Source organism: Triticum aestivum, chromosome 6D, assembly GCF_018294505.1.
Source record: "Triticum aestivum cultivar Chinese Spring chromosome 6D, IWGSC CS RefSeq v2.1, whole genome shotgun sequence".
Classification (NCBI taxonomy): Eukaryota; Viridiplantae; Streptophyta; class Magnoliopsida; order Poales; family Poaceae; genus Triticum; species Triticum aestivum.
In genome coordinates this window covers 51,765,945-51,776,330 of record NC_057811.1, presented here as the reverse complement: position 1 = coordinate 51,776,330, position 10,386 = coordinate 51,765,945, and the positions used below count along the sequence as shown (strand labels likewise).

At 44.0% G+C, this 10,386-nt stretch overlaps 1 protein-coding gene across 3 annotated transcripts; it reads left to right on the top strand.

Annotated features, from left to right (window-relative positions):
* The first annotated feature begins 4,436 nt into the window (after window positions 1–4,436).
* LOC123143471 (putative pentatricopeptide repeat-containing protein At1g19290) lies at window positions 4,437–9,823 on the top strand. Of its 3 annotated transcripts, none has more exons than XM_044562402.1 (3): window positions 4,437–7,347; window positions 7,793–7,862; window positions 9,040–9,823. In XM_044562402.1, the coding sequence occupies exons 1-2, from the start codon at window positions 4,617–4,619 to the stop codon at window positions 7,813–7,815; spliced, it is 2,754 nt and encodes a 917-aa protein (XP_044418337.1). In that variant the 5' UTR covers window positions 4,437–4,616; the 3' UTR covers window positions 7,816–7,862; window positions 9,040–9,823. The 3 variants fall into 3 exon arrangements, with proteins under 3 accessions (XP_044418337.1, XP_044418338.1, XP_044418336.1); XM_044562403.1 differs by having other exon boundaries at window positions 7,461–7,862; XM_044562401.1 differs by having other exon boundaries at window positions 4,437–7,862.
* Window positions 9,824–10,386: the final 563 nt, after the last annotated feature.

Sequence of the window (10,386 nt, the reverse complement as noted above, 5' to 3'; positions counted from 1 at the left end):
ACTGAGATTGCAATGCAAACACTCTGTTTCCTTTTCGTAACGTTTCGGTCCAACCGAGATGAGCGAATCGGTCCCACCGACTTTGCCTGACCAACTCTTTGTTTGTCTATTACCAAAATCGGTCTCACCGAGTTTGTGTAATCAGTCTCACCGAGATTACGTTATGCCCTAACCCTAATGATATCGGTCCCACCGAAATGCCTAACGGTCACATTATGAACCAAATCGGTCTGACCGAGTTCTTTGAATCGGTCCCACCGAGTTTGGTGATTTGTGTGTAACGGTTAGATTTTGTGTGGAGGCTATAACTACCCCTCCACCCACTCTTCATTCGTGGAGAAAGCCATCAGAACATGCCTACCCTTCCAACACATATTTTCTGAGAGAGAACCACCTACACTTGTGTTGAGGTCAAGATATCCCATTCCAACCACATAAATCTTGATCTCTAGCCTTCCCGAAGTTGCTTTCCACTCAAATCTTCTTTCCACCAAATCCAATCCTATGAGAGAGAGTTGAGTGTTGGGGAGACTATCATTTGAAGCACAAGAGCAAGGAGTTCATCATCAACACACCATTTGTTACTTATTGGAGAGTGGTGTCTCCTAAATTAGCTAGGTGTCACTTGGGAGGCTCTGTCAAGATTGTGGAGTTGAACCAAGGAGTTTGTGAGGGCAAGGAGATCGCCTACTTCGTGAAGATCTACCCTAGTGAGGCAAGTCCTTCGTGTGCGACGACCATGGTGGGATAGACAAGGTTGCTTCTTCGTGCACTAGTGCAGAACCGGGCTTTAGCGCCAGTTCGTAAGGGCCTTTAGTGCTGGTTCTGCAACCGGCACTAAAGAGTGGAGACTAAAGGCCCCCCCTTTACTACCGGTTTGGCACGAACCGGCGCTAAAGTGCCACCACGTGGCACGAGCCAGGCCCGGGTGCTGGTAGACCATTAGTACCGGTTGGTAGCACTAACCGGTACTAAATGTTTGGGGGGGTTGGTTTTAATTTTTATTTTTCCATTAATTTTGTGTTTTCCATTTAATTCTTTTTTGTTTGCTGGTATTTTACGATACTACATATTGTACATGTTATGCATATATATAAATAGATTTTCTCGTAGAACCGATCATATATATATATATATATATATATATATATATATATATATATATATATAATCGAATGTCTCACAACCACCATTAATTATTCACACATACACATGTATATATATATAATTTCTCCTACATGTTGCCTTGGTGCCTTCGGAGCACGATGACAAGTGGTTCATGGGGGCGGTAGCGGGTAATAGTATTCTCCTTTGGGATCTATGACCTGGTCGAGCAAAAATCCCGCTATTTCCTCTTGAAGTGCTCGTATGCGCTCTGTTGGTAGGAGCTGGTCCGCACCTCTTTGAACTGTTAAGAAGGAGATCGATATGCATGTGTATTAGTTGTGTGACTAGATATCGACAATCATGTAAGATTTGTGAATAGTGTTCATGCATGTGTATTAGTTGGTAGGGCATAATTTGTCATAAACACGAAATGCAACAACTAGTTTTAAAAGAGAATATACCACATCTGAATCATAACAAGGACGAGGGCCGACGGGGACGGATATCAAAACCATGGCACTATGTATAACAAACAACGTACGGGTAAGATAATTATACGAGTAACTATATATCCAAATCACACAAACATCAATTTGGTAATGTAAAACATTCATGAACAAGAGGCTCACCACAAGGTGGTGCCGGTGACGGAACGGTGCGGGCGATCGACTGTGGTTACGACGGAGATTTAGAAGGCACTAAGTAAACCACACCTACATATGCAAACTAAGTGTTATTTTTGACCTCAAATTGCATATAAATCAAATACTAGCACATATATTTCCTCCCAAATTACTAAACTCATAAATTAATCACTATATAAAGCTTTGCAAGAGCTAATCTAGCAATGAGAGATGAAAGGACAAAGTTGCTAACCTTTGTGATCATTTTAATGGATGGGGGCCTTCAAATCTTGACAAATTTTGGGCAAAATGTGTGATGAGCTCGAGAGGAAGAGGGGAAGAATAGAGAGGAGAGGGGAAAGGGGAAGAACAGAGCGAGCTCGGGTGGACGAATGGTTTATGTACGACGAACGAACCGGTGCTAAAGGTGCTGGCGGGGCCCCGGATTGACAACATCCTGCCACCACACACTTTAGTACCGGTCCGTGGCACTAATGCATACATTAGTGCCGGCTCAAAAGCAAACCGGCACTAATGTGCTTGACATTTGACCCTTTTTCTACTAGTGGTGGACCCTTCGTGGGTGGAGCCCTCCGTGGACTCACGCAACCGTTACCCTTCGTGGGTTGAAGTCTCCATCAACGTGGATGTACGATAGCACCACCTATCGGAACCACGAATAAAAAATCTCTGTGTCAACATTGCATTTGCTCCCTCAATCTCCTCCCTTTACCTTCATATGCAATTGTTTTACATTCCGCTACCATACTCTTAGAATTGCATGTGTAGGTTGATTGCTTGACTTGTGCTAAGCTGCTAAAATTTGCCAAGAACTAAAATTGGGAAAAGGCTAGATTTTTATTTGGTCAAGTAGTCTAATCACCCCCCTCTAGACATACTTTCGATCCTACACCAGGCATACCGGCCTCATACCTGCCAGCCAGCCCGAGGATGTTACAAAATGGTATTATAGCCGATCTTACTTGGGCGTGTGCGGGTCAGTGGCGCAGACATGTGCATGGCACATGTGGGCCGTCGTGGCACACGACATGACACATGTGCATGTGTGGCACTGGGGCACATAGACATGTGTTAAGAGAAAATGTTTTTGCTGGGTCGACGAGGACATCATATCCTTTGGGGGGGTAGTATATAGCATCCAGATTAATATGATTGATAGAGTACTCGTATCAACAAGACACACCTTCTTTTCAAGAAGATCGTCTCCAAAGAACCTCCAAGTTAAGTGGGCTTGGCCTAGGTTATTTGAGGATGGGTGTGATTGACTGGAAATGATCCCGGGGTGCGCATGAGTGAGGAAAAAACATGTAGAAAAGATAAGTGTTGATCTGCACGGCCAACCTAGATCTTGGATGGTAGTGGCCTTATACCCGATAGCTTGCCCGAAGACGTTACATGCTATTAGCCACAACCAGGGGACGATATTGGTTAAATTGTGTCTCTATTCTCACATGTCTAAGATCCCATGGTGACGCTTTGACGACTACAAATTACATGTGACCAGTGTACTATTTAGGTCTCGACGAAATTGTCACCAACAACTAGCACAACCATGGGGAATTCACACCATCAGATTGGAACATTCCTTCATCTTCGTCTTCGACTCCACCTGACGGTTGGAGTTCTTGGCTTATGAAAGATACAACTATGATACATACTATAACCTTCCGACCACCCATACATCGATTACTCCACCCCTCATGGACGCCTTCTACATGTTGGGATAGATCCGGAGGTGGTTTTGTGGGTTGTTATGGCTTAAGTAGGCTTCACTTCTTACTCGCCATAGTAGCAGACCTCAAACTATTACACCAACTAGTACCAATAACATTCAACTTTGGGAAGAGGTGGGGTGGGGGGGGGGGAGAACTTTGAAGCTAACTAAGACCACCCGCCAAACCCCTGACGACCCTAACAAGAGGTGGTTTTGCAGGGTTTGTCTCCGTGTTGGCAACTTTCCTTTATAAGTTGGTCCTTTGATCTCATCTCCACGCCATGTGCGCTCCTCCAGTGCGAGTGTGAGGTATGAGGAAAATAACAAAGGTCTAGCTCTTGGATCTGTGACTCTTTCGGCTGTGACGACCTCCTCTCTAGGGTGATGATCTAACAGGACCGAGGCTTTGATGGCTTCCCATCCACTAGTGACAACTATAGGCTGGACCCAACAATGAAGTTGTATGCGGTGTGGTCCACCATCGCCCATCGATTCGTTCGGGAGGAAGAAGATGGTCAACCCCAGAGACTTGGGGCTCCTTTGATTCAAAGGAATTTTATTGGATTTCTGGACGATTGAAATCATTAGGATTTTTTTCCCATGCTGGTCCTTTGATTCATAGGATTGGATCCCATACGAATTTTTCCTATGAAATCTTTTGTACTACATTTCATAGGAAATCTAACATCCATTCCAACCTATTTTTACAATTCCTTTGTTTTTTCCCTGGCATCAAACACTCATTGCTAATCCTATATGATTCAAGTGGGCATGCCAGTCCAATCCTATACTTTTTCTATTCCTATGTTTTTAAAATCCTATGAATCAAATAGGCCCTCAAGGTTTTTTTTAGGAGAGTCTCATCCCAAGAGACTTCGATGTATTGAGTTCCGTCTGGTTAGCGAGCCGGCCTTATTAAATTTATCACGGGCCGGGCTAGGTTGGGCCTCACTTTGGTGACCTACCCCAAACCCCACTTCAGTTCACTAGCCCACCCCTCTCGTCCTGTCTCCCGTTCTTCTCCGACCACCCGCCTCGCCGGCCGCCACCTTCCCATTCACCGCCCCGCCGGCCGCCACCCACCGCTTCCGCCTTCCCATTTACCACCCCGCCGCCGCAATAAGACCACAACATACCTCTCCGACCAATACATGCTCCAGAGATGCCGCTTACTCCGGCCTGTTTCCTTCCGCCGCCGCCCCATCCACTCCTCCGCTCCGCCCCAAGCCGACGGCGAGGTCGGCGCCGCGACCGACCCCACTCTACTGGGCCGTCTCACTCGCCTCCTCCTCCTCCACCGCTTCCCCGCCGTTTCCCGCCTCCTCTCCTCCTCCCCGCTCACACACGCACTCCTCCACGCCGCCCTCCGCCGCGTCCGCCTCGACCCGGACGCCGCCCTCCACCTCTTCCGCCTTGCTCCGTACCGCCCGTCCCTCCTCGCCCACGCCCAGCTCCTCCACATCCTCGCCCACGCCCGCCGCCTGCCCGCCGCGCGTGACCTCGTCGCCTCGCTCCTCTCCGCCCGCTCCAGCTCCGCAGCCCCGTCCCTCTTCCCCCACCTCGCCGAGGTGTACAAAGACTTCTCCTTCTCCGCCGCCTCCTTCGACCTGCTCCTCCGAGCCCACGCAGACGCTGGCCAGCTTACCGACGCCCTCCACGTGTTCGATGAAATGGGGAAGTTTGGGTGCCGTCGCACCCTGCGATCCTGCAACCGCCTGCTTAACCAGCTAGTGCAGGCTGGGGATGTGGGCACCGCGGTGGCTGTGTTTGAGCAGATGCGGTGCGATGGTACCCTGCCGGACGAGTTCACGGTGGCCATCATGGCGAAGGCATACTGCAGGGATGGGAGGGTGACACAGGCAGTGGATTTCGTGCAGGACATGGAGAGGATGGGCGTGGAGGTGAACCTGGTGGCATATCATGCGGTTATGGATGGGTATTGCGGAGTAGGACAGACCGAGGCTGCGAGAAGGGTTTTGCTGTCACTGGAGTCTAAGGGTCTGTCACCGAATGTGGTGACATATACCTTACTTGTAAAGGGTTACTGCAAGGAGGGGAGGATGGAGGAGGCTGAGAGGGTTGTAAGGGAAATGACAGAAAATGAGAAGATTGTGGTTGACGAGGTAGCCTATGGTGCGGTGATCAATGGCTATTGCCAAAGGGGAAGAATGGAAGATGCCAACAGGGTAAGAGCTGAGATGATTGATGTCGGACTGCAGGTTAATTTGTTTGTGTACAACACACTGATCAATGGATATTGCAAGTTGGGGAGGATGGTTGAAGTAGAGGAACTTTTACAGGAAATGGAGGATAGAGGGGTGCGTCTGGATAAATATAGTTACAATACTCTAGTAGATGGGTATTGCAGAAATGGTTCCATGAACAAGGCATTTGGAACCTGTGATATGATGGTAAGGAATGGGTTCGCAGGGACAACACTAACATATAACACGCTATTGAATGGTTTTTGCTCGTGTGGTGCTATTGATGATGCACTTAAATTGTGGTTCTTGATGTTGAAGAGGGGAGTAGCGCCTAATGAAATTAGCTGTAGCACACTGTTGGATGGTTTCTTCAAAGCAGGTAAAACCGAGAAGGCCTTGAACCTTTGGAAGGAAACCTTAGCAAGGGGTTTGGGGAGAAACGTGGTTACAATTAACACGGTTATTAATGGGTTGTGTAAGATTAGGAGGATGGTTGAAGCAGAGGAGCTATTTGGTAGGATGAAGGAATGGAGGTGTCCTGCTGACAGCTTGACTTACAGAACACTAATTGATGGTTACTGTAAAATAGGTGACCTGGATAGAGCTACTCAAATTAGGGTTGACATGGAACATTTAGGCTTTGTTCCTTCAGTTGAAATGTTCAATTCTTTCATAACCGGATTCTTTGTAGCTAGGCAAAGTGGCAAGGTGAATGATATCGTTGTTGAAATGACTGCAAAGGGACTTTCTCCTAATACAGTCACTTATGGAGCCCTGATAGCTGGATGGTGTAATGAGGGCAATCTGCATGATGCCTATAATTTGTATTTTGAAATGGTCGAGAAAGGTCTGGCTCCAAATCTCTTCATCTGCAGTGCTTTAGTGAGCTGTTTCTATAGACAGGGAAAGGTTGATGAGGCAAATTTGGTGTTGCAAAAGCTTGTCGGTACAAACATGATTCCAGACTGCAGTGCAAGCACGCTTGATATTGGTAAAGTAGCACATGTCATTGAATCTCTTGCTGGTGGAAATCACCAGTCTGCAAAAATTATGTGGAACATTGTTATTTTTGGGCTGTGCAAATTGGGTAGAGTTTCAGATGCTAGAAATTTGTTTGAGGATCTGAAAGTAAAGGGATTCGTTCCTGATAACTACACTTATTCTAGCCTCATTCATGGTTGCTCTGCCTCAGGTTTTGTCGATGTAGCTTTTGGCCTGAGGGATGCGATGTTGGGCGTCGGTCTTACTCCAAATATTGTAACATACAATTCTCTCATCTATGGCCTCTGCAAGTCTGGGAATGTTCAAAGGGCAGTTAGTCTTTTCAGTAAGTTGCAATCAAAGGGTATGTCCCCTAATGCTATCACCTATAATACCCTGATTGATGGACATTGCAAGGATGGTAATACAACTGAAGCCTTCAAGTTAAAACAAAAGATGATCGAGCAAGGTATTCAGCCTAATGTATTCACCTATTCTATACTGATCCATGGTCTCTGTACTCAAGGGTATATGGAAGAAGCAATCAAGCTTCTGGATCAAATGATTGAGAATAATGTGGATCCAAATTATGTTACATATTGGACACTGATTCAAGGTTATGTTCGGTGTGGTAATATGAAAGAGATTTCCAAGCTTTACAATGAGATGCATATCCGTGGACTTCTGCCTGCCAATGGTACTGGACATGTAAAACATGCAGATCCTGTTGTAATTTGTAAACAGCCAGAATGTAAATATGGACAGTGCTAACTTTTTGTTTGTGTATACATACTTTTCATTACTTGGAAGATGTTGGTCAGTTATGACTTGCATGAGAAAGCAAATCACAAGGCTCCACCTCAACTTTCAATGAATCGATAAGTTATCATTACCTCATTTTCTTGTATAAATTTAGTCTGATCTGTTTTTTTCCTGCTTATTTTTATTTCACGTATTAGTCTACTTAGTGTTAGGGATCATGTTTCACAAACCAGCTTTTTGTACAATCAGAAGCTTCAAAGGTCTAGGTGAATGCACTGGAAGAAAACGTTCCGCTTTCTGCATCACACATTATCCTTTTTGTCCTACAACCGAGGGAGTACTCATGCAATCCATGTTCATCTTTGGATCGATTTTATTAGGTCACTGTCTCGAGAGGTTTTAAAGGTGGTGGATATCATGCAAACTTCTCCAGTCAAGAAGAGGATGAAGGTAACACTTTTTTGTATCATCATTCAGAGCTTCAAAGTGGCACTCTTGGGTGATAGTCTTTCATATAGATGGAAGGTAGAATATAAATTATTTTGTTAGGTTTAAGTGTTCTTTTCACGTTCACAAGTGTATTTGGATGTGCCTTTGAGTTGTTGTCTATTTAATCCACAAACCAGGTGTTATTGTTGTTTGTATCTGCACCGTAGGATTGCTAGGAATATGAGGATCCAAAACTCGTTAGATAGTATTAATGATTTTGTTAGTTCTACCAGTCGATGCTGAGTTGCTGACCTTCAAATATGTTATTCATGGCTTGTCTACTTATGCTATTGTTAGAAAAAATGGATAACCTGGGGCATGTTTTATTTTATATCTCTAAGAACAATTGTTTTGGTGAAGAAATTTTCAATGCATATAGGTAACATGCCATGTGTGGTGTACCCTTCTTGCTCTTTATCTGGCTTTTCAAGGTGCCAAATATCACATTTGTGGCACATGTTTTCTGTCTTTTGTAGGTGCAAATAGTTCAATAGATAAATCATGGTCAAGAAGTGTATGTCTTAGATTATAGAGCCTCCATTATATGCTGCACAGAATCCTGATTTATGGTCAAGTGCACTAAAATTAAATGAACATCATGCAATGCTCTTCATTCCGCTCACCATAGCATGAGCATAACATGTAGAACTATGCCTTAAGAACAATACTACATAAGCGATCATAATGCAGGAATGAAATATATTCTCCATCACATTTGTTCACCATGGTTAGGTGGTCATATGTAGCCAAGAATCAAGCAATGGTCCCAGCACAATACAGACAAAGAATTTGATATTATTTACAAATAACGAAATGCTATCAAAAACTCAAACCTCCACCCTCTACAATTTTATAATGCAGCACATTCATGCATGTGAGCAAGACCTTTTCGAATAGCCTCCTGGTAAATTCTGAGTAGATATGCACTTCGCTTAAACTTTCAACTTTCCTCGTGCTTTGTCATCATTAACTTTAATGCGATTTTTTCTCACAAGTGCTCAGACGAGATAACAGGGAAGAGGTTCATTTGTTTTAGTACCACACAAAAATTCTGCCTTTTGAGATCAATTCTAATTAAAAATCTCAAAGAATTTCAATGCAGCTCACATTGATCTCATTGCCTTCCCTTGTACCTCAGACAGTTCTCAGAGCTTCCTGGCGTCATCGGAGGTGGCCTCGTCGAAGATGACAGTCAGTTTCTTGCAGATAAGGTGCTTTTCCTTTGTAAGGATGTCGGCCTGCATCGCTGCTGGCTTGCTGACGATGTGCGTGCTCTGGTGGACGGAGCCTAGGGAGACACGAATCTTGTGTCGGTGAGGTGGGAAATGAATAATATTCATGTACAGAGCTTACACTGGGGGATCATTCAGACAATAGCTTTGGTAACGTTAAAGTGCAAAGTTGTTGCATCTTTCAAGTATTTTTGTTACTATTTTGTAACATGTTGCTGTTCTATATTGTTTTTGCATTTTATTGGCAACTAACACTCTTACTATCAGCAAATGCTTTATTTACAACTGAATTTTCATATATTTTTTTGCGGAACAATGTCATAGATGAGTTAATGCATGTTAAGTTAATTGATCTTTCTGAAGTGGAAGGACTTCGTTGAACATGCCTCTGTTTTTGGAATATGTTATGGTGTCAAGACAAAGAAAAAAAAATTCCCTACACAGAATAGCTTTGGCGACATTATACTGGGGGATTTTGCTTAATTTTCTCTGCCAATTCGAGCATTGTTTTAATGGCTAATAAGTTCCTTAGATGTTTTAGTATTTTTTTTAAATTTATCCATATGAAGTGAAGCACTAAAACATTGAAATTGCTCACAGCCTTCATCTATGTTGCACGGATACTTGGATACGTATCGGATACGGGATACGGGGATACGCCCGATACGTCAATTTTTTAAAAACATGGATACGGGGATACGTTTATGTATAGATGTTACATATAATAATTATTACAAATATGAAGAAAAAAATTAAGGAGCTTCTAGGTCAAAGCATGCCTCAATACGATTACCCCTTTCTTTTCTTGCACTTAGTCCACTTCCATTAATTTGCAGTGATATTTGACTAGGTTTGCTGTTCCAATTAATGCATCGACTCTCTCTTGCCCACCTTTCAATTGAATAAAAAACATTGACAGACATGTTTTCACATGAACTCACATCCATGTTGGGAATCTTCAAAGGTGCGCCTTTATTATTGAGGGGATTTCACGTTGAACGAGGGGTTTCAAGTATCCAAAACGTATCGCAGAAGTATCCTAGGAGTATCAAACATTATTTTCTTTTTTTTTAAATCAAAATATCGAGGGATACTTACGGGATACGTGTCGGGAAGTATCGGGGCAGTATCCGAGTATCGGGGCAGTATCTGGATACGCGCACTTTCTGAAGTATCCGCGCAACGTAGGCCTTCATGCTTGGATGGAACACTCAGGCTGGTAAAATCGCAAGGCGAGGTACAAAAAGCATAAT

What these genes read in the sequence shown, in the direction of transcription:
- LOC123143471 (XM_044562401.1), top strand. Translation starts at nt 4,617, where the DNA reads ATGCTCCAGAGATGCCGCTTACTCCGGCCTGTTTCCTTCCGCCGCCGC.